This window comes from Girardinichthys multiradiatus, chromosome 23 (assembly GCF_021462225.1).
Source record: "Girardinichthys multiradiatus isolate DD_20200921_A chromosome 23, DD_fGirMul_XY1, whole genome shotgun sequence".
NCBI lineage: Eukaryota > Metazoa > Chordata > Actinopteri > Cyprinodontiformes > Goodeidae > Girardinichthys > Girardinichthys multiradiatus.
The window spans coordinates 37,754,762-37,778,511 of record NC_061815.1 but is presented as its reverse complement, the minus strand read 5'-3'; the positions used below and the strand labels follow the sequence as shown (position 1 = coordinate 37,778,511).

The following is a 23,750-nucleotide window of genomic DNA, read 5'->3' as shown; positions in this document are numbered from 1 at the left end:
GCAGTGTCTCGAGCATTCTTCCTCTGTGAAAAGCTTACTGAAGTTTGAAATATGTAAAACATTTGATAGGAAAGTAAGACAGCCAAAAAATCAAGAAAATAGTGCTTCATCAAACACACCCTAAAGTTTAGTTTTTTAGCATCACTGTAGCTTTATATTAGACATTTACTCTTGTCAAAATGCTTAACGTGTTCCGTTCACAGTCCATGTTTCACATAGGAAGATCATTTCTGCTGCACTGTGTCCAACCTCCATTTACTCTGTTAATAATAATTAGTAACTGTGTAAATATCCACCCAATGCAGGCAGAATATCAACTGCTTATAACTTTTAGAGGAACCTCACTTAAATCCTGAACTATTAATTTAATCAAAACATTGGATATTGGCTCTAATCACCATGACCCAGATTTGTATTGTTCTCAGGTTCTGCAGATACCACCTGCTCTGCTCATAGGTTGACAAACCTTAAAAATCTTACCACCGGGCAAAGCCCTCCTGGTGAAGCTGCGGGGAGAAATATGACTAGAAGTGGATTTATTGTCTTTTTGTAGAAGAGAAAAACTAGCGCAATTCTGAAAAGTTAGCCCTCATAACCTCCTCTCCTCTTCTGCGCCTCTGCTGCATGAAGAAGACTGTTTCTCTTTTTTCCTCTCCTGTGGCCCCCATGAGAGCCCTCTCAGAGATCACCTCCCATAGTGCGCCCTCCCCTCCCTGGCCTTCCCCACCCTTCCAAGACCCTTGCTTTTGGAAGCAGCCATAACGACCGTCTGATACCGTGTTTAACGTGTACACCATAATTGCCTGTAGAGTCTTCCATCTGCAGGAGAACAGGTAGTTGGCCGCCTTTCATTGCTCTACTTTGCCCCACCCACCAGCAGCTCCGGCCCTCCTGAGTAACCCCTGATTGGCTGAGGGGATTGCGGGTCCTGCGACTGAGCGCTCAGCTCGGAGCTCCGAGTCTGCCAGTGTGCACCAGCGAAGCGATAGGAGCGCTTGTTGGAGTCAACTAGACAGCCTATTGGCAACGAGTGATGATTTCTTTTTTTTCATCCCTCCCTGCCTCAGTCAGGCTAGATGTAGGCTACTGTGCTTCAGTTTCTCTGCAGCTACACATAAAATGCGTTTTGAACGTACAGTAAGCTCTGGCATCGCTTCATCCCAAACTGACTGCATTTTCATTGGATTTTCTTTTTCTTTTTGTGCTCCTGGACTACTGACTGGGATCTGTTGAAGCCTTTCCAAGTGAGATGCGAGGGAATTAATTAGGAAGTGAAAGCTTGACGACTTGCGGAGGGGTTTGGAAGAGAGACTAAATCTGATTGAAATGAAAAGGTAATCGGGAGTTTGAGTGATGTGATGAGACATTCCTGCAACTGCACCCCTTTTACGCAAAAAGATATCCGGACTGTTGAATATCTCCCTGCCTGCAAATCCATTTTTTTTATTAGCAGCAGTTCTCAAGAGGATTTTTTATTTTTTTTATCAATGCTTGTAATAAAAAAAACTAATTATTTTATCCAAAAAAGGACGACCTGAATATCGACCCCTGTCAGGTCGGGGCGGTGAAATTCACACAGACTTTTCAGCTTCATCACTCCATCTGCGTGGAAGATAAAGATTTCTGCGGACTTGAGTCTCTGCAGCATTTTCTCCTCCCTTTTGCGCTCTTAAAAAATGGACACTTTAACATATGAATCGTACGTGAGATCAGTTTGCTCCTTGTTGAGAGCTGCACGGATTTCCACAGCTAAATCCCAACTGTGAGAAGATTCAGCATGTTTTTACTATTCTGTCGCCCTCAGTGTTTCTTTCGCTGCAGCAGACCGGAGGATGTGCTCTGCCTGAGAAGAATCAAGTAGGCACTTGTTAGAATTAGAGCTCTTTGACGGCATATATTCAGTCAAACTTATTTTTTAATGAGATGATTCATTTGCGCGTTTTTTTCCTCCAATTTTGACGCGCATACTTGTGCGTAATTCTCCAGAAAAACTCAACAGGTTCAACAGATAGCCCCGGAGATGGAATTAATACAACTAACCACCGTTTTCCTTTTATTCTGGGTCGGAACTGAGGCTGTTATCAACCTGAAATATGGAATAAACGAGGAGATAAAGCCCGGGTCGGTGATTGGGAACGTTACGAGGGACGCGCTCAAGCAGGGCTTTCAGATTGCGCCGCAGCCTCCTTACTTGAGGGTTATTTCCAATTCAGAACCGCGATGGGTGGAACTCAGCCCGGCCGGGATTCTTACAACCCAGATGAAGATAGATCGGGATGTAGTTTGCAGGCAGAACCCGAAGTGCATTATTTCCCTAGAAGTGATGTCGAACTCCATGGAGATCTGCGTAATCAAAGTTGAAATCGAGGATTTGAACGACAACGCGCCCCGGTTCCCAACCAGCCACATTGACATAGAAATTTCTGAGAACGCATCCCCTGGTACCAGGTTTCCCCTAGAGGGTGCGAGCGATCCGGACTCTGGGATCTTTGGAGTGCAGTCCTATTCCATTACCCCAAACGAGCTTTTCGGACTAGAAATAAAAACCAGAGGGGACGGATCCAAGATCGCAGAGCTTGTTGTGCAGAAATCTTTAGACAGAGAGACGCAGTCTCACTATTCATATGAAATCAGCGCAGAGGATGGAGGAGACCCCCCAAAGATAGGTGCGGTCCAGTTAAACATTAGGGTGTTAGATTCTAATGACAACAACCCAGTTTTTGACGAACCAGTTTACACGGTGAATGTGATGGAGAATTCCCCCGTTAACACATTAGTCATAGACCTGAACGCCACGGATCCTGACGAGGGCAATAATGGAGAGGTTGTGTACTCGTTTAACAGTTACGTCACCGAGAAAACGAGGGAGGCTTTCAAAATTGACCCCAGGACTGGGATCATCACTGTCAACGGCGTGTTGGATTACGAGACCGCGCAAATCTACGAGATCGACGTCCAGGCCAAAGATCTGGGTCCCAACTCCATCCCGGCTCACTGCAAAGTCACAGTGAACGTGATGGACACGAACGACAACCCACCTGTGATCAGCCTGCTCTCGCTGAACACAGAGATGGTGGAGGTGAGTGAGAACGCACAGCGTGGGTATGTGATTGCACTGGTGAGGGTGTCAGATAAGGACTCAGGGGCCAACGGGAAAGTGAAATGCACCCTACAGGGCAACGTTCCCTTCAGGCTGCAAGAGTATGAGAGCTTCTCCACCATATTGGTTGATGGGAGGCTGGACAGAGAGCAGAAGGACACCTTCAACCTGACCATTCAGGCAGAGGACAGCGGCATCCCGCAGTTACGTGCCACCAAATCTCTGGTGGTCAAAGTCACAGATGAGAATGACAATCCACCCCACTTCCTAAAGCCACACTATCAAGAGATGGTGATGGAGAACAACCTCCCAGGTTCCTGTCTGCTGGCAGTGTCAGCAGAGGACCCGGACCTGGGCATGAATGGCACAGTCTCATACTCCATAGTCCCTGGTGAGATCAAGCACATGGATGTAAACACATATGTGAGCATAAATCCATCAGGCCGCATCTACTCCATGAGATCATTTGATCATGAATACACCAGGACTTTTGATTTCAAAGTTCTGGCAAGAGACAACGGCAACCCGTCCTTGTCCAGTAATGCCACAGTTCGTATTGTGGTGCTGGACGTCAACGACAACACGCCTGTGATGACAAACCCTCCACTGGTCAATGGGACAGCGGAGGTTTCCATCCCGAGGAACGCCGGGGTGGGGTACATGGTGACCCAGGTGAAAGCTGATGACTACGATGAGGGGGAGAATGGGCGACTGACCTACACTATCTCAGAGGGCGACAGGGCCTTCTTTGAAATCGACCAGGTGAATGGAGAAGTACGCTCCACCAGGATGTTTGGGGAGAACGCCAAGTCCACCTATGAGATCACAGTGGTAGCAAGGGACCACGGCAAGCCCTCCCTCTCTGCCTCAGCCTACATTGTGGTGTACCTTTCCCCAGACCTGAATGCCCAGGAGACCATCGGACCCGTCAACCTGTCTCTCATATTCATCATCGCCCTGGGCTCCATTGCGGCCATCCTCTTCATCACCATGATCTTTGTGGCCGTCAAGTGCAAGAGGGACAACAAGGAAATCCGGACATACAACTGCAGGTACTGAATGAACACAAAAAATGTGAAGGTCAGAGTTCCTACAAATGTTAAATTTCAAAATTCATTGCTTATTTAGACCTAATGTCTAGATAGTTCAGCCAGTGGCGGTCCTGGCATATATGAGGCCCTGGGCAACCCAATCCTTCTGGCCCAGTTTTTATTCTTCTCTCAATTTAAGATGGCCCTGGTGCCACAAAAGCATTATAAAAAGCTCTTTGTTGTGTTCTCACAAATACAACAAATGTTTAAAAAAATTAAAACCGTGATTTAAAGAATCTCTATTTGGTGTAGATTAATCAAGTTCAGGTTTGATCTGTTTATTTACTGTATACGTTGAGCTCGGGGTGATCAAATTAAATCTATTTTCCTTAAAAACAGTAAATTAAGTCTTTAGATTGATCAAAAGTTGTGAATCAGAAACCTACTTCAGCGTTGTTACACAATTACCTGGTGGTGGGGCATATAAAAAAAAATCCACCACTGGTTTAAGCAATTTTTATAACATAAAACATGGATATTTTAAGTCAAAATGTTCCCCAACTTTCCGGAAAAATAACCCAATTCAAGAACCACAGGCAAAGAGGCTTTAGAGGCCAAAGACACAGTGAAATTGCCATTATCAAAGTAAAAAGCCTTTTATTTTTCAGAAATTAAGAATATTTAAGAGAATGTAAAAAGGAATGATGTCTGAACATTTCTTTTTTTTTACATGCATACCCAACTGTGTAAATTATAAAATCTAATTGGCAACTTTTCTAGACTTTTTTGAGTTTATTAAAACATTCTCGACATTTGAGTTAAAAACAACATTTACGTAGTTGGGTTTAATTATCAATAACATTCAGTTATTAATTTGGCATATGGACACCTTTTAAAATCTGTGCCACTACAACTTGTCAAATATGGCTTAACATGGCTTGGATTGCCCTGCATTAACTACAGATAGTTTAAATCACAGCTGGATATGTGAGGTATCCTTTTCTTTTATGAAAAAAAGGATTTCTAGACCCAGTTCAGGAATGACAGGTCCAGTATAAAATTCTTATCTAAGTGGCTGTAGGAACAAGTGTACATTCAAAGCTGTCCTCAAAGTATAAATCAATGTAAAAAGTCCATTATTTTACAGAAACTGAATTTTTTTTAACCTTTAGATAATTTTGTACTTTTCCAGACTCCATAGGAACCCTGGAATGTGTGTGTGTGTGTGTGTGTGTGTGTGTGTGTGTGTGTGTGTGTGAATGCGACCGTGCCAGTTGACAGTGCATTGCTTTTTTATCATGCAGCATGTAGAGGCCCTGTAAGTGAGGACTGCAGATCATTTCTTCCCCTCCTCTCCCTTCTCTCTCTCTCTCTCCTCTCAGCTCCACAGCTGAAGTAGACCGAAATGAACCCGACTGCTTTAAATCAGACACATTCTGCTGAGGCCCACTGTTCTGCATTAAGGCAAACGGTGATTGATGGATTTAATCCTTCCATTGTAACCAATTGACTCATAAATACAACGGTCCGACTGTCATGTTCAATTTGCGGATGTGTTGCCGGACAATTAATGTCCTGCTGCCTCAATGGCAGCCCCGGACATTTATTATTTAATGTCCACCGTGGCTGATTGGCTGTTATCAGCTTTAATCTGCTGTGATTACGGACAGTCCTACAGGATCACTCAGATTCCCCTCTGTTTTCATCAAGGCACATCAGAAGGAACTACTCTAAAATAAATGTAGAAGATTAGACTTGTGCTTTAGATGATATTATCAGTTACATCAGCGTCGTGAACTGTTACAAGGCAGGTTTATGGATAAAAGCAGCTTTCCCCCTCTTTTCATGCATTTATGGTAATACTGTTTTCTTCATCAATCTGAGCATCAGCTCTGGCTTTGATTTCCCTGCATGTGCCACATTACCACTGTAAAATTTACATATAGATTGGATTTGTGAATTTATCCTAAAGCTATAATCATATTTTGTTTTTGACGTAATTTTGTTGATTTGAGGTTCACCTCATTATTTTTAAAAAGAGAAAAGATACAGAAGATACAGACTACAATCATAATCAGATTTTATATTTCTTCTGTACTGATCTAAGGTTTTTCTTTTTTACAAATGTTTTCAACTGCCTAGATTAGATATGGAAATTAAGTACCTCTTGACTGAAAGCATCAGAAATGATTGCTGCTCCACATTTGAAAGTTGACCTGGAGAAGCCATATTTCCGGTTTGACTAAAAATACTTTTCCAGATGTAATTTTGAATTAGCTTTGATTGAAAATAGACACACAAAAAAATCTGTGAAGTTACAGCTTGATTAAAAAAAAACATTAGCTTTTATTTAAATGTCACTCTTACATTTTTTGCACAGAAGACACAGTGACAGACAAACAACAAATCCGAAATTCAAAACTGCTCCCACTACTTTTCTCTCTCCCATTGTGAGCCCGTCTCCCTGCTGGGAGCTTTAATCAGCGCTGATGTGTTCTGCTTCTCAGTCACCACCTCGAATATGAGGAGCAGTTATCTCCAATTTATTGCTTGTCCTCTGTCAGTCTGTCTTGCTCTGAAGTTCTCTCCTCCAAGATTTCAATTTGGGCACAAGTCAGAGAGAACAACATGTGAAAACGATTGAGAAAAAAAGCAGAGATGTATTTTCTTCCATATTCTTCCCTCTGAATCAGGAAGGAGCTGATTAAGAGTATGTGCTTGTATCAAGATGCAAATGAAAAGACAAATAAAAAAGTGACGGCCCTGGTGATGCATTTGGGCAAATAACAAAGACCCATGTGGCTGTGTAGAATAAAGAAATGTAGAAAAAGTGACAGGAACAGAGATTGCAACTTCACCAATATCTCTATCTTTGTCATGGACTTGATTTAGGATCAATCCAATCGAGTTAGATTTTACCTTCCAGAGTTTGAGTCAGTAGAGATTGTAAAATAAAATTAGCAAAAAACACCAGACATGATGGTAAATACGTCCTGTGGGGGATGTAGTCATCACTAGACTACTTAACATCTGTTTTTCTGTGGAAAAACTGCAAGGCTGTGCAAAGAGTAGACATTTCCCCCAATGTGAGCTTCCTTTGATAACGCATAGCTTTGCTGCTCATTTGCTCTTATTAAAGTCAAAGTGCTCAGCTTCAGTTTGCAGAAGTCACAGAGAGCCGCCGAACAAATTTGAATCTGCAGTTCTCTTGCTTTTCTATATTGCTTGTGGGCCTGCTTGCTAATGAAAGAAAAAAAAATGGAATCAGTGAACTTTCTGTGCTTTGAATATGATTGCATACACCGGTAGTGCTTCTCAGGTTCAGTGTTCTCCTTTTGTTTTGCTTCTGTGGTTTTGGCATGTTTGCATATTCAGCCTGTTTGTGACATGTTGATTGTTGAGCATGCAAATGCAAACAAACATCCATGATGGCTCCACTGCAGGTCAGGTGTGGTGGGTTACCTTTGTGTGCCGTTCCACACTCGTACAGAGGCTATGAGCAGGGCCGGATTTCAGGAGGAGGTGGGCCCATGGGATAGAGCCAGTTTTGGTGCCATATCCACACGGGTTGCTTTTATTTTATTTTATTCATGCTAACTACAATACATTGATAGGTACACCTCAAATTTAAGGTTTTTAGGTGTGCTGGTCATTTTGCTTCTTTGTTATTTTTGTACGTCTGCAGTTTTTCTCATTTCGTATCTGAGTTTTTTGGGTAAGAAATCTGCCAACTAGTTTAAAGTAATACTCATGTTAAAGTGTAAGGAGAATAGTTTGTACGACTGCAATGCATCTTAACTGTCAGTAGGAGGTCAGACAGTTACTTTGATTTGATCAGGGCTCAAAAATGTTCCACATTTTGTATCTGGCCCCAAAAAGGATTCAGAACTGAAATAACTGAAATAGGTAGAAAGAAATATAATAGAAAAAACCCAGAAAATAATATAAAGTTAAATTAAATTATATAAAAGTGTTTTATGACCATTTATCTACAAAACTATGAAAGGTTCTAAAACAAAACACAAAGAACTGTACAGGCCATGCTTTACAGATATGCAACAGAAGTTGGACAGAAAAGAATATCGTTATGAAGCAGCGGTACAATTTTCAAAGTGGCAACATGACTCTGAGCCTTTATAGGTCTTATCCACACTAAAATAGTTTTACTGAAACCTTTGTACTTGTCCTTTCTAAAAGGCTTTAATAAAGATGACACCAGTCTAGGAATTTCTTCATCTATACACAAATAGACCCCAACTGTTAAAGTAACATAAGTCAGGCCTCTATGTGGTTGTTTAACTCAGTCACTGAAATACACAGAAACCAAAGAAGGCTTGCTGGGGTCAAGGGTTAGGTTTGTCTTTGTAAAATCATGTTGTTTTTTTTCAAGTAGTTGCGGATCAGTTAACTTTAAAATAAAAAGTCCAACAAAATCAAAACAACTCACAGTAACATGTGTTTAGAAGTCCTTAGAAGGTAGAAGTTGAAATTTGTAAATTAAGGTGTTTGTAATGTTTGGAGTGCAATAATTCTTGCCTGATATATTCCAAGTGTTATGAACATGCATTTCACATGCTACTGTAATATTTAGCCAGTTGGACAGAGTCTCACTGTAGCAAATGCTCACACTTGACACAAATGACATCTCCCAAAATGCTATCATCACCATTTTTACCAAAATTCACTGTATTTTTTTACATTGTGCAGCCTTAGTATATATGTATATACTGTATTTCTATGGCCCCCAGAACTGTGAGGTTTCGGATTTCTGCCTCAGTATACTGGTGCTACTGTCACACTATTGCAATTCAGTAGCACATAAAACCCAATGCCTCCAGTAAACAAGCATCAACTTACAAGGCATTTAACACTGAAGTATACATAATTTATTAAATAAAACAGGCTTCCATGAAGCACACGCACCATGTATACAGCAGATGTGCCATTACAACTACTACTCAAAGATTGCAGCAATAAGCCAATAAAAACCTTACTTAATCAATCTGATGCAAAGTTATGCGAACGCTCTATCTGTGCTAGTGAAAATTTACTAAACTGATAAAACTGATGTCATGACCTATTTTCTGATTAATTTGGCAGTTTTTTCTGACTACTTGGGAGTACTCATAGATTATTGAGTTTATATTCCAAACTGGTCAACTGATTTCTTAACATGTAAAAAATATGAGCAGGTGGCAAAACAGCAAAAGGAACTTATCTCGTCCTGACACAGCACCACACAGTGAATATCCTTACTCTTGAAATCAATACACATGCACTAATAAAAACGAATAAGTGCATAAAAAGCAACACACAAGACGTCTTGATGTCCCACAAAATCCATTTACTTTCCTCATGTTTGTTAATACGCCAAACAAAACATGACTACAAAAAAGCACTGAAACAGTGACTTCAAGTCCGGCCCTGCCCATGAGCTTCCGTCTGGCACCCATCATGACAGGCTTGATGCTCTTTGACTGTGTGGGCTTGGTTGGGGAAGACAGAGCACTGCTTTATTGAGTCTGTTCAGTTTCTTCTACTTGCGCAGGGTGGCGGAGTACTCCTACGGCAACCAGAAAAAATCCAGCAAGAAGAAGAAGCTGAGCAAGAACGACATCCGCCTGGTGCCACGAGACGTCGAGGAGACAGACAAGATGAATGTGGTGAGTTGCTCATCTCTCACCTCTTCGCTCAACTACTTCGACTACCACCAGCAGAGCCTGCCGCTGGGCTGCAGGCGCTCCGAGAGCACCTTCCTCAACGTGGAGAACCAGAACTCACGCAATGCAGCCCCCAACCACGGCTATCAGCACTCGTTCACAGGGCAGGGTCACCAGCAGCCAGACCTCATCATCAACGGCATGCCGCTGCCAGAGGTGAGATACAATCCAATGTGCTATGTCGTTGATCTCCTAGTCCTTGATCTCCTAGGTAAAACTAAATCCTAACAAAGCAAACCTCTTTCAACACATCCTAAGGTCTAGAGATATTTGGCATTGCACCAAAGTATATAGTGTTAGTGAAATTTGCTGCTGATGGAAAAGCTGAGCTATTTGAACAGGCAATATGTCAGTCGAGTGGAATCCTTCAAGGTATTTCAAGGTGCCCAAACGCTGGAGCTGACCTGTGATGAGAACGCTTTGCCAAGCACAATTTGGAGGCCTGACAAAGTGGATTATTTGGCTTCTCTGTCTGTCTTTCTTTCTTTCTTTTTTTCTTTCTTTCTTTTTTCTTTCTTTCTTTCTTTCTTTCTTTCTTACCCTCTCCCTGTTTGGGTGTGTGCTGAGCCACTGGAAAAAACGAACAAGAGTTTGTGCACCTGCCAGATGTATTGACTCGGCTAATCAGCTCCACCACACATCATTTCAGGGGCTAACAGAAAGAATAATCATTGCTTGAATCTGTATGTCGTCGGATTGGCTGCAGTGTTTGCCGCATGGCTGCTCTGCATGGCGAGCCATCGAATTGCCCCGACGTGCCACACATTGCTTCGGCAGAGCAGTGAAGGTCTGACTTGAAAGGCTATTCAAGCTGACAGGTGTATGCCATGCCGCTGATCTTTAGTTTATGGATTTCTGTATATATGAACTCTTCTATTGGATTCTCTTGGCAATCTACCTCCTTCTGTTCTTGACCCATTTCTCTCATGGGGGACTGGGACATTTATGTGTATCTATGGAAGAAAGAAAGTGCATCAGTCTATGTGTTTTTATGAGTTTGTGTGTCATGCTTACTCATATAAAAAGCTCTACCGCACACACACATACACATCTTCCTGAAATTGATGAGTCCAATCTCCGTTTGACATTCAGTGTGGGGAGAGTGGAGTGTGATGGTTTGGGTGTGGGGGTCTTAAAACAAGAAACACAGGATGGATATTGATATATTGAGCGGATGATCCAGAGAGATCCAGGCAGTATTGGACACTGAGGGGTCAATGAGACCTACTTACAGGCATGCTGATTTACTGGGACTGTCTCAGCTGCTCTGTGTGAGCGTGTGTGTTGAAATAATACAGGTGGAAGGACAGAGAAAGTGTATTGGGATATTGTCGTGTGTTGCTATGTGGTGCTATGTGTTATATATATATATATATATATATATATATCCTGGCAGCTTTGGGGAAACAGCAAAGTGGGTCAGGTTATCCTGCAGTGTTGGTGGCAGATTTGCTTTAAAAAAGAAGGGAATTTCCCACCTGTTGTGCATTTCATTTTATTAAATAATAGAGTGGCCCACTGTATCTCATCCAGGAAGCAAATAGGAACATTTTTAAGAGGCATAGATGACAAGCAAAGAATGTAGAAAACTAAAGGGGTGGAAGGGAACAAGGGAAATAAGCTCTGTTCACCCCAATTCATACCCAAGCATTGCTGTTTTGTCCCTTATGTCTTCCATGTCATACCTTTAGACACCCATTTTCTACTCAGTTGTAGAAATATTACAGTAGCTGCATAAAATTGGGAAAATAAATGTCGTAAAGTGGAAAAATTGTGCTCATGATGTAATTTAATTGTATATTACTTTCAGAAAATGTTTATACTTCCATATTTTGATTTATTTTGGTTTTATTCCCAATTTAAGCCATTTAACTCTAATAAAATAAGATAGATTGGGGTTTCTGATCAAACAACATAACTCTTGCTGGTAAATAAGGTATATTGTTTGGAGGCATAAAACCGCATTTTACTAACAGTAAAGTACCAAAGAAGGGAGCTAAATTTTTCTCAACAAAGACGTTGTTTGTGAAACGTCCAAAACAACAAAGCATGATAAAGCGAATGGGTGCAATGACCAGCACGGATGTAAACGGCAAGCAAAACAGAACTGTGATTATGTGTTTCTGTGGGTCATTGCCTCTGTTTCACAGCCAAGGAACTAAACAGTGAACAAAGGTATAAAAAATGTTTTACAATGTCACACGTCTGTGGCTGAAGCATTCAATAAAACTGCATTAGACTCAGGATTCGGGCTCCAGTTATTTGTTTGGGGCTAATGAAAAAGAGGAGAGGAAGACAAATAGGAGAGGAGATTGATTTTGATGATTCATTATGCAAAGCTTGGAGTTGTCTTGATGGAGCGGCGTGAGGGCATGATAGACAGATAAGGAGGGTGAATCTCAAGTCTTAGTGCCAGGTGTCCATGTTTTCTCATTTTCTAAGGGCCAGTTGATTGGCTTGATAGAGGCGGGAGCTGTTTAGCATGCAGCTTCCACCTCTCTCCTTCTTACACTTGATGTTGACAAACATCTCTTTGACCCAGTCTGTGCACATTTTATCTGGACTTAGAAAAGCAAGTATGTGTGTGCGAGATCGGCAAAGTCGGGAAGAGTGGCAGCTAGAGCATGCCTTAGCCTCCAACAGAGTAACCTTGCACAGCACCAGTTGGCATTGTTTTTCCTCCCTACCATCGTGACATTTGCAAGAGACAGAAGCCATCCAGTATGTACAGATGCAGCTCTTAAATAAAAAAAATGGGTTTAGTTTAATTGCAATTCCATTTATAGAACAAACAAACACCAGTGGAATGACTGATAATTGCTTTGCTGCAACGAGCGGGCTCGGGCTTGAAACCACTCGACCCATATCCCCCTGACTGGTTAGGACACAAGTGGCTGTGTGGTTGTGATTAGAGTTTGTGCTTTATCCCCTAAAAAAATATTTCCATTCTGAGGGCAACCTTAATATTACACATGATTCATTTATCAACATTAGAGAAGTTTGTTTTCCCAAAAGGCAGCTCAAATTTATTTAGTCATTTCTGGAGATGTACCGAGTTCTGTGGCTGATTTTTGAAACGGATTTTAGCCAGTTATGCACAGTTAGCATTACTACAGCAACTGTCTCCTTCCCCTTTCGAGAAGTGGTTCCACCACCATTGGGGGTCATAAATCAACAAGTGCAAAGACATGAGATCCACTTCAGAAATCAAATTAGAAGTGCAGTTTCCTTTGGATAACATCCAGTTTTGGACCAATGCTTCTTCAGAAAATCCTCTGATTTTATTTTTGAACACCTCAGTGACACTGAATCGCTAGCAAGTAGTCTTTTTTATTCAGTAAGAGCTTCTACACTGAAGAGTGTTCCTGCCATTGTGACATGGTTGTGTTTACATGCAATAACTGGGCCATATTTGTTTTTAAAGAATGGAGCTCTTTAGTGTTTGTTTTTACTTGAATTAGGTTTTTGTTTTGTTTAAGGGCCAATAAAGCTAAAAATCAGCCGGTTCTGGTCTCCAACCGATTTCTCTACGTTCAAGTCCTCATAGCATGGACAGTTGTGATTTGTTTATATAGTAAATAAAAGTTCTGCTCTGTTTAGTTTATGTGGTCCAGCAAGCATCCTGCTTATTTTAGGACAGCTGGAGTTGTTCTTTTCCTCTTAAAGACACCCAGACACGGCAGGCTCAACTTGGCCAAGATAACAGTGACAGGTCTCCCAGAAGGATTCATCCCTGCAGTTGCATTGTATGTAATGCATTGTCAGTTGTGACAGTGAAAGCCTGTAGATGCCTCCTTAAACATGACTATCCATTGTGTTTAAAAGCATCAGCTGTGAGATGTTTGTGAGACCTGACTGTGGTAGCACTAATATGAATGCTCACAGGAGAATAAAGCTGTCTTCCATGGCTTAATTATAGTGAATCACTTGGTGGGGGGAGACAATTATACAGTAAAGGAATGGCCTTTGGCTAGAATGTGTTTTTGAATTTGTAATGCGCAGTAAGGCTTCTCACACCTGTGAATCCTGATAATGAGCAGAGCAGGAACATGAGTGATCTTACCTTGTCAATTAGCATGATTCAGGTAAAAGAATGATGATTTTTCCTTTTAGAGGGATGATAAATCAATCTAAAAGAGACAGCAGGTGAATTTTAAAAAAGGTGGTTGGAGATCTCCCTGCGTGGTGCAAGATGTTTAGTATTCAGCTGAGACTGAATCCCACAAGGAAAAGTTATCTGATAACTGAAGCATTCTTCCTCCAGATGCTTACTGTGCTGCTCTTTATGGTTCTGTCTCATGAGTTTTAATGAATTTGAATGGTAGTTTCAACTTCAAACAGGAATCAGTAACACACATTACTCAAACCAGTCAAAAACAGCTAGAATACATAAAGAAAAGTTAAATAAATCAGGCAACATAGCTGCACTCGCCTTGTTCTTTCCTTCCCTGTAAGTAAGAAGATGTTTTTGGTATTTACGTGGGAGGAACAACAGGGAGTGGCCCCGCCGAGACAGAGTATCCTTCTCTGTTGCTTCACATCGGGACAATAAGCACGGGAGCATCCAAACCTGTCATATTGAGCATGCAAAATATGTGTCATGCTGTCAGTGCATGCTACACATCTGTTAAAGTGCCAATCTCCCCCTACACACTCACTCATGAATACATATCCAGACATTATTTTTCTTTTGTATTATTTGAAATAGGGGCTGGGACATTAGCATGTTGCCTGATTATAGGCGACTTAGAAATCTCACAGAAGCAGGTGAAAAGACTTTTCTCTTAATGAAAAATCAGGGCTGAATTCTTTTTTGTTTGAAAAAGTTGACATATCCACAGCTCTTACTGTTGTATTTATACTCCTTGAACGTTTTCCAAGCAAGAACAAAAATGTAACTTATTTTGCAGAAAAAATAATACTGCGCATCTCAAGGTAGTGGCGCCATCATGTTGGCACCACCTTGTGAGGCGCAGTGTTATTATTATTATTACAAGGATGCGTGTTTTTCTCAGCAGGGAAGCTGTTAGACTTAATGGGAATATGGATGGAGCTAAATACAGGGTAACTGTGGAAAAAAAAAACTGTTATGGGCTACAAAAGCCTTGAGTTTGGGGTGGAAGTTTACCTTCCCCCAGGGGGACCCCAAACATACAACCAGAGTGAAGGTTCATACCAAAGGGTATTCATGATTTAGAATGGCCTAATCGAAGTTCAGACAAATCAGATTGAGTTTAGGTGTTTATGCAAAGAAAAAATAGCAAAACTTTCAGCATGTAGATGTGGAAAGCTGGTACAAATGCAGATTTTTATTTGTATTTTATAGAAAATGTGTCATTTCATCCTTCCACTTCCTGTTATGTGCTGCTTTGTGTTGGTCTATCAAATTAAATCACAATAAAACACATTGAAGCTTGTAATTCTGTCATTATACAGTGTAAAAACATTGAAGAGGTATAAATACTTTATACTGGTCTCTCCGCAGCTGTTTAATTTTACAACAAAAAAACATTAATATTGTGAATCCTCTGAGCAGTTGGGACAGTCGAGCAGATTTTGACAATTTATTCCAGCTGCTCTTTCATTTAATCTTTGCAGACTGATTCTTGCAAAATGCTTTAGCTTTGTATGTTTGTTTGCTGTCTTCAGCAAGCTGTGATTGACATAAAGTGGAGGACATCACTGCTGGCTGAAAGTGTAACTGGGAGAAAAACAACACAGATAGCAGAGAAGCAGAAATTGAAAGCAGAGGCCCTTTTTCTCTCATCTTGTCTCATCTCTCTTGTTACGGATGAATGCTTGCACAGGCATTTAGAAATCCTTTAAAAATGTATATGTTTATCACCTTTATGTATTAAACTACGCAGGTATACCAACTCTACACAAGCTCCTTATATAATCTTTGATCTTTTATAGCATGTTTTTAATATATATTTTAACATTTTGAAGCCTCAGGAGGTGTGTATTGCATTCTTTAAAGTCACCTCCTTCTCAAAGCAGTTGGCAAATAATCTTTCATCTCCAGAAGCTTCAGATGAGCGCTGATTTAGCAGCAGACGAACTTGTTAATTATTTAGAGAGGTCATTTGTAAGGCAGCAATTTCAGAAAACGCTCCGCTTTTCAAGTGTCACTGTTTATAAGGTGAAATAAAGCTGTCTGTCAGAAGCAAATTAGCAGAATGACAGTGATGGAGCCCGCATCATCCGCAGCTGGCTCCTCCTATTGTGTTTAAGGCACAGTAAGGGCGTGGCTAATGGTCACTGAGTGACATTACTCAACGAGATGGTTTTCAGCTCCTTGGCAAGCAGCGATGGTTTAACACTCGGTTAGGTTTTTATAGCCCTGACCCCAACCCGCGAACACCCCCATCACTGCATGTCATCCTCGATGCTGCAGAGGTACAACAAACTGACATAACAACCGCAGGCAGCCAGTCAGGAGCACCCAGGCCTGCTGGGTTGGCACCCTCTTGTTAGGATCAGAGCATCCATCCAGAAGAGCTTAACAGTCAAAACACAGGAGTGACAGCGCCTGACGTACGCACGTCACCATGAGTGTCCTTAACAACATATGACTCGTACAGATTGTACGGAGGGAGAGTGAGGTAAAGAAAACGCCAAGTCCTGGCAAATTGCTGGGAGAGAGACGTGGAAGGAGAGGAGCATGGAACGAGATCTATTTATAGAATGGAGATGATTTTTCTCAACCTGTATTCCTGCTGCCTGAAACGTGTTATTTCTCTCTGTAAAATGCAGTGTTTGGATGAGGGCAGGATTATTTTCCACAAATCATGGTGACCTTTACAGAAAATAATCTTGTCTTTTTTCTGTTGCTTGTGTAGGATGTTCATTTGGCTTAAGAATATTATAGGAGGCCAACATTATTCATATCACTGGAAGAATTAGGTTTAAAGTCATTTTAATTGTACATATTTTTTTCCTGACTGAAGTAATATTAATGTATTAATGGACCAGCCAGAGTCTGATAGAGGATCTGTGGAGAGAGCTAAGCATTAAGGTGACGCCAAGGAGGCCTTCCAACCTCAAAGACTTGGAGCTCATCACCAAAGATAAATCATCAAAATACCAGTAAAAACATGCAAAAATCTGGTATAATATTATAAAGAACAGTCTGATTGCTGCAATGCAATTACTGTTCCTCTGTCACATACAATGCCCCCAAAAAATACACTGAGGTTTGTGTTTGTAACGTGATAAACACTTAATGTACATATCCAGCCTTGCTCCTTTTCTATAAGAAATATTGGAAGTCATGGACGAAAATATCAGATGTCTAAAACTGCTGCAACAGAAAACATCGGGAGGCAAGTTTTTTGAAAAGTTAAATCAGATCAGCTTTGCTTATCCTCCTCCCTCTTGAGATCATTTTACTTCATTTAAGAAACAACTTTTTCAACAAAATGAGGGAAAACACACTTTAAATTACTTTTAAAAGCTCTATCAAAAAGGCAGAATTAGCTTTCTTGTAAACCCATTAAACGTCAAATGAAGGGGGATTTTTGCGCAGCCAAAAATAGCAACATAATGGCTGCAGCCATCCAGCAATTTATGTTTGCAGGGTCTTTATTGGATGCGAATCTAAATGCAAGAAAGGGTGTAATGGCATTGGGCTTATAGGTTGATGGGTCCACCCGCAAATGAGAAAAGGCTAAATGGAGTGAAGGAAATGGACGTAGTGATGATGTTTATCGCTGGGGAAGGAGGACATCATTACGTACCTTGTTAAGCCCTGCAAGCAATGCTGCGTGGATGTAATTACCCATTTAAATTAGTTTCTTAGAGCGTTGTTTTTTTTTTTTTATTTCTCAAATTAAACTCTCTAACACAAACAGACTGCATTTGCTCCTCTTTAATGGAGATCCCTCAGTGTTGAAGTCCCAACACGGAGGAGGAAAAATACATCATCAACACAGATTTATTGAGGTATTCTGGAGTGCTCATATGCAGCCTCTTGTACATTTAGCAGCAAAATCCGTCAGAGTTCAGTTTTTCATTCATGCAAATGTTGCTGCCTGTCGTGAAAAGGCCAGCTTATACTTACAGAAACACAAACTTCAAGTTATGACCTGGAAGAAAATCTAATTTCAATGTGAGCTTAGTCCACTAGCAGCAGTCCTTTCCTTTGCTCTTAGAAGCTAGTGCATGTCCACTATCAGGAAACTATACAAAACTCAGACATCTTGATATATTTTATTCTTACTGTGCATGAGAGTTGTTAGAGAAACATTTTTTTTCCTTTTCTGTAACACAACAACCAAAATGATCAAAGAAAGTAAACAAAGTGCGTAAAAAGTAATTAAAGTTCACTCGTATTGACAATTATGTTTGCCCACAACTAATTTTCTCCAAATGTGCAGGGAGAAAAGGTATTAATTAGAATCCATGGATATCAGAGTTATAATTGTGTTTCTGTGTCTGGTCTTCATTATACGACTTGTAGCCACGTTATTGTTGGGAGATTTCCCAGGGCTTTGTCCCGAGAGCCACTGCTCCGCACATTTGAATGGCTGGGGAAAACGGGGGAGGGAGGCAGTTTAACTTAACAATACTCACTGTGAACTGAAACTTTTTCCTCTGCTCTGACACCAGGGAGGAGTGACCTTTCCAAGTGTCCTGTTTTTATTTTTTTTGCCTTGCTTAAAACAAAGCAGAAGTAGGAGCATGTTCATTAGCATTTCTTCTATCAAATTAAATGTCAACCTTTGCATGCATAATTGCAGAATAGCAGGAAGGGAGTTTTAAAGTGAGCTGGTGTTGCTGGTGGATTCAGATCACAGGTATTCATGGACACTTTTCAGCTACGTTATATTTGCAACTGTGTTTTAGGCTTGGGTTTCTGTACCACACGTATCGTGATCCTCTGTCAAACTGAAACATTAAATACAAATGAATAAAAAAACAGCTTTAGCAATTAAAAGATTGATTATGATAAATTTAAATTTTTTGTGCAAAGTTGTCAAAGTGGTAGATCAATTGCTCCCTTGCATGTCATATTGCTATAGGAATAGTATTTATCAATTTAGTTCTTTCCATACATAAGTAGTATTTTCACCATTAATGTCTCTTTCTTTTATTGTTAGTTATTTTAGAAAACGTAAAAATGTGAAACGTTGAAAGACTAACAAAATTACCCTCCATGGTCTATGAACCCTGGAGGGTTACGAATAAACTAATTAATGCTCACAAATGGGAGGAATTTGAACTTCATGACTTTCACTGGATGCAAAAACAAAACTCATTGTTAAAATAATCATTGCAACATTAGGGAATATTAATGCATGTGGTATGAATAAAAAAAAAGGAACAACATTATTGAAAATGTATTACCAGAACTGCTACTCTTCTTTTTCCTAAACAGTAGCAGTTGCCTCTGACAAAACAATCCACCTCCAACACAGAATGGCAGTGGAAGAAGAGTCTTATAGGAGTTCACACAAAAATTTTACTTTCCTCTTTTATCTGAACAGGACAGATTTTAAAGATAGAAACATTTAAAAACGGATGCATCTAGATTTTATTAAAATACAGCAAGTAACTGGTTATTGCTGGTTCTTTGGCTGTACTTACGTTGTACATAAGACCGTGTATATGCCTTGTATGTCTGGGTTGCTCCTCCTTTGCAGTAATTATAACACCAGGGGAACTCAATCCAACGGGAAACAAAAGAATTATCTCTTTGTCACATGTCTACCTTTTTAAGGAATTTAAAGAGGGCAGAGCAGACAAAAGGGAGCAAACGTCATTGTGTTGCTCTCACAAATGCGGCATTATACCTTTGTTGTGTTCTCTCCAGCCGTCTCTACTGTTTCTCCTCTTCTTTCATTGGAGCAAATTCATACAGTTCCTTTGTTTCTTGACATAAACCTGGATTTGCATTAGGGAGTGCATGTATGGGCTGTTTGATGAGCGCAGAGGCTTTTGGCAGGCCGACCGCTGTAGCTGCAGTATCAGGCGCCTCAGAGGCATGCAGCCGTATGGCTTGAGGAGCAGCAGGGTAGTGGAATTGTGCATTGTTCATCCACAGAACTGAGGCAGAGCATGTAATGAGCTGTAGCATTTTCACCCAAGCTGCCTAATGGGCTATGACCGAATGTAGGCCTCTCAGAGCCCCCTCGCTCCCTCTGCCCTGTGTGGCCAGTGTCTCGGGCCTCCCCTTTCTTTTCACCCATTCTCCCATTCTTCTTCGGTCCGATCAGCGTGAGCCATTCCTTCACCCCTGTTATCCCGCTCCTTTATCTCTGCTCCGTCTCCATTGTCCCCCCAGTCTCCGGAGATGGTGGGACCCCTAATGTGTTCAGTGTGTGCCTCCTTTTCTCATTCATGTCTGCAAACCTCTCAGTGCTAAGTCTGATTCAGCCTGACATAAATCAGAATAGCTCATTGATGGAGCCCCGAATGCGGCGTGATTACATTAAAAACCTAAACACTGAATACAAATAAAAGTTCAGTGGAGAAATTGCTGATGTTAGTTGTAGGGGATTTGTTGCTGGAACTCAGCTCATTTTTCCATCAAAGGCTGCTTTGCATTTTGATTATCTAGTTTTCCTGAAAGCAATTCAGGTGGGCCTGATTCACTCAGGTTTGTTTTCTTGGGATTAGGGCTTTTACAAAGTGCCGAGCCGTATTATTTACACCCATATCTAGTTTCCACAGAGGCGGGGAACCAATTCTTTGCTTAAGTAATACGGGGTCGAGTTGCATAGACAAGAATGTGGGCTAGGCAATAGATTGCATATACTCCAGAGTGAGTGTAGAAGTAGAAAACACTACAAATTATATTAGTGATGATTGCCCTGTGGGGTATTGATAACAACCTTACCCATATCTCTGTCCTCTTTGTGATCACAGAACAATTTGGGGTCTTTAGTTGTCTAAGGGACATCACTTCTTTACTTTTGCCTCACGTTCGTGTTTTGACATACCAATGCACAGGCAGCCAAATAAACGAATGAACAGCCCTTGGCCTTTGAGTGTGTTTAACTGTGTACAAAGGGCACCATATTCCCCAGAAACCACCTCATCTCCAGGTTAGCTGTACCCAGCTCAGGCTGGTGGAAGCTAGATGGTAAGAGAAACAGGATGTCTGGACGTGTTACAGCGAAGATTGCTCATAATGCCTTTGCTTTAATAACGCAGGCTGACTCCACCGTTGCGTAGCTCTGCAGAAAGGTTGTTAACGAGCCGAGCTCATGATGCTTTCATCTTCTTCAGGGGCATGAAAGAAGACTGTAATGCTTCAACATTTATAATGCATACACATACATACATTCATGCACCCACAAAGAGAGGGTGCTTCTATGAACGCACCCTGGGGAAGCCCCTTCTTATCTGAACCCTCCTTCCCACCAGACTCCCCCCACCCCTTAACACAACAAACACACACACACCTACACACAATGCAGGGGCAGCGCTCACTACCTATTGTCTGGGCACGCAAATAACTAAAAGAAAGCTCATTCAGGGAGCAACTGATACATTTATTTAATTTTGAATACTCATGTCGCCCCCCCAAACTCTGCCTCCCACGGCGTTGAGCCATGATATTTCATTTATGAAAAAACTCCACAGACAAAGAGACATAAACAAGCTTCTAGGTGCAGAGATGAGATTTGTGCTTCATAAAATCTAAGACTATTTGAATACAACATCTGTGAAATTCACAATTCTCATGTGTTTATGATGTTTATGTAAAGATTTGCTAGAAAAATGAGGTTCTCAAGTTTAGCAGGACACAGCTTTGGGAATTAAATAAGGAAGGTCACACCAATAACATGCCTGTCATTTTGTTACTACAAAGATGTGTGATTTATCTTTTTATTTAGCTTTTCCTGAGCCTTGTACTAAGCTATACAGCAGCTTTAAATTGAATACACTTGAAATTAAATTGGGTTCAATGTTCTTTTTTTCACCCAAAATGTCAAACAGTTCTTTAAATTACGAAAGCATGTTTTTTCCCCCTTTATATATTTGTTCCAGACAGAGATAATCCTTTTCTAGCTTTATTTTCTATCAGTCTCGGGCCAAAACACTGTTAATTCTGTTTAAATGTTAATATATGGCTTCCTTCTTTGTTTATTCGAGATAGGACAGCAGACAAAATACCAGTGGTGTTGGTGGGGGTGGGGGGATATGGGAGTAGTGTTCTGACTTTGTATTTGTTCACTACCCAGTAATGATTATTTTAGCCTCTAAGCCCCAGATTTGGCCTTGTTTTGCTGTGGGAAGCAGCATCAGCAGGGACAGAGCAGCCTTGCCCTCGCTGAGAAGCTTGTCTGTGGCTAAGCTGGTTGGCAACGAGAGTCAGGTACCCAACATGGAGGATGTTCCGAGTCCAGTCGCAAGAGGTCAGCAGGAGAGTAATGGGGTTAGAGCGATGGTATATGCGTGTGCGAGGATGGATCTGGGTTTAGCTACAGTTCCTTTGTGAAATCCTGTGGCAGCTGAGTGTGAAGACGTTCTAATAATAGACCTTCATCGTTTGCCTTGTATGTAGGGCTGGTAACAAGCCAGTTGCCAGCTTGCATGAGCAACTGCAGAAAGCTGACTTTTGGTTTAATTTGGAGGACTAGCTATAATCCAGACTAAATCCCCTAAAGATGAAGCCCCCCACCCACCCCGACCCCTCATCCCACCACCATTGGATTATGGGAGTGTCTTTAAAAGGATAAGGACATGCTTATTGCTGCTTCCCTCAACACTTGTCTGGGTCCTCAGATGACGGGGGTGGACAGGCCATCATCACCCTATGTGACCAGGGTTGTTATGAGTGACAGAGATTAGGCATCTGACAACTGTACATCAATGATAATCACACTTTATGGTTTTTAAACCCCAACAGTCGCAAACACTTATGGATGGTAGTATATGCCTAAGCTCCCATCCTGTGAATTTTATCAGCAGGCTTCATTTTACTGAATAAAAACACATGGATTAGATTATCGACAGCGCTTAGTGGGTTAGGTTTGTGTAAAACCTAATTATTTTAACACCTGCATTTGAGAACTGTTAACACAAGGTTTTTTTAATTTTTGGTTGTTTGCAATAAAACAGGAATTTGATGCTGCTCTGATATCAGAAAACCTCTTTAACTTGTACCAGAATTAGGCAATCGATAGCTATAGTCACAAAAATCATTTAACAGTATAACATTCAGAACAAACCCAAGGCATAAACAAACGAAACAGCTTGTTCAGGGTCTCTACACCACCAAGGGGTCCTCACGAGTGCCAGAATTGTCACAGAAATTAGTTTAACAAATGTGCAATTTTCATCTTCTACCTAACATCAAAATTTCTGTGTGAATATTGACATTTAGTCAAAAAAAATCGTTAAATGGTGAATTGCTTTTCTATTTTTATTTGTGTTACCTGTTTTAAACTATATTATATTAGAACTGCAATGCACAAACATGGATGATATACAACTACATCTCAGTACATTAGAATCTTATTGAAAAGTTATTTGGTGAATTTAGTTAAGTACTTCATTTCCAAACTCATTAACGTATATATATACATATATACATACATATTTATTAACTCTTGTGGCTTACCAATCCACCACAATTCAAGCCAGCAGTCTTCCCATGATTGTGTAGACCATAATGTGGCCAGTCCGCAACATCTCTGTAAGTAAAAATATTTTTCATTGGTCTTAATGGTTATTATATTTTTTTGAGAAAATGTATGTCGGGTTTTCATTAACTTTACGCTTTCATCGTCTAAAATAGAGAAGAATGAACATTGTGTGTATCAAGTTTATATAATACACAACTTTAACTTTATTTAATTACTGAAATAAGTTACCTTTTTAATGATATTCTACTTTATTATTAGATATTGTCTGAGCTATAGTGAGTGATGGTAATTGGAAGATTTA

The 23,750-nt window shown here is 40.8% G+C and overlaps 1 protein-coding gene across 9 annotated transcripts in view; it reads left to right on the top strand.

Moving 5' to 3' along the window:
• The first annotated feature begins 957 nt into the window (after window positions 1-957).
• pcdh19 (protocadherin 19) overlaps window positions 958-23,750 on the top strand; it is an 80,387-nt gene continuing 57,594 nt past the window's right edge. For 2 of the 9 annotated variants that reach the window (XM_047353435.1, XM_047353434.1), the window contains exons 1-2: window positions 961-4,152; window positions 9,680-9,794. In XM_047353435.1, coding sequence (XP_047209391.1) covers window positions 2,021-4,152; window positions 9,680-9,794 — 2,247 coding nt within the window. In that variant the 5' untranslated portion in view covers window positions 961-2,020. Of the gene's footprint in view, window positions 4,153-9,661; window positions 10,008-23,750 lie in introns of all 9 variants that reach the window. The other 7 variants (XM_047353431.1, XM_047353430.1, XM_047353429.1 and 4 more) reach the window with 5 other exon arrangements.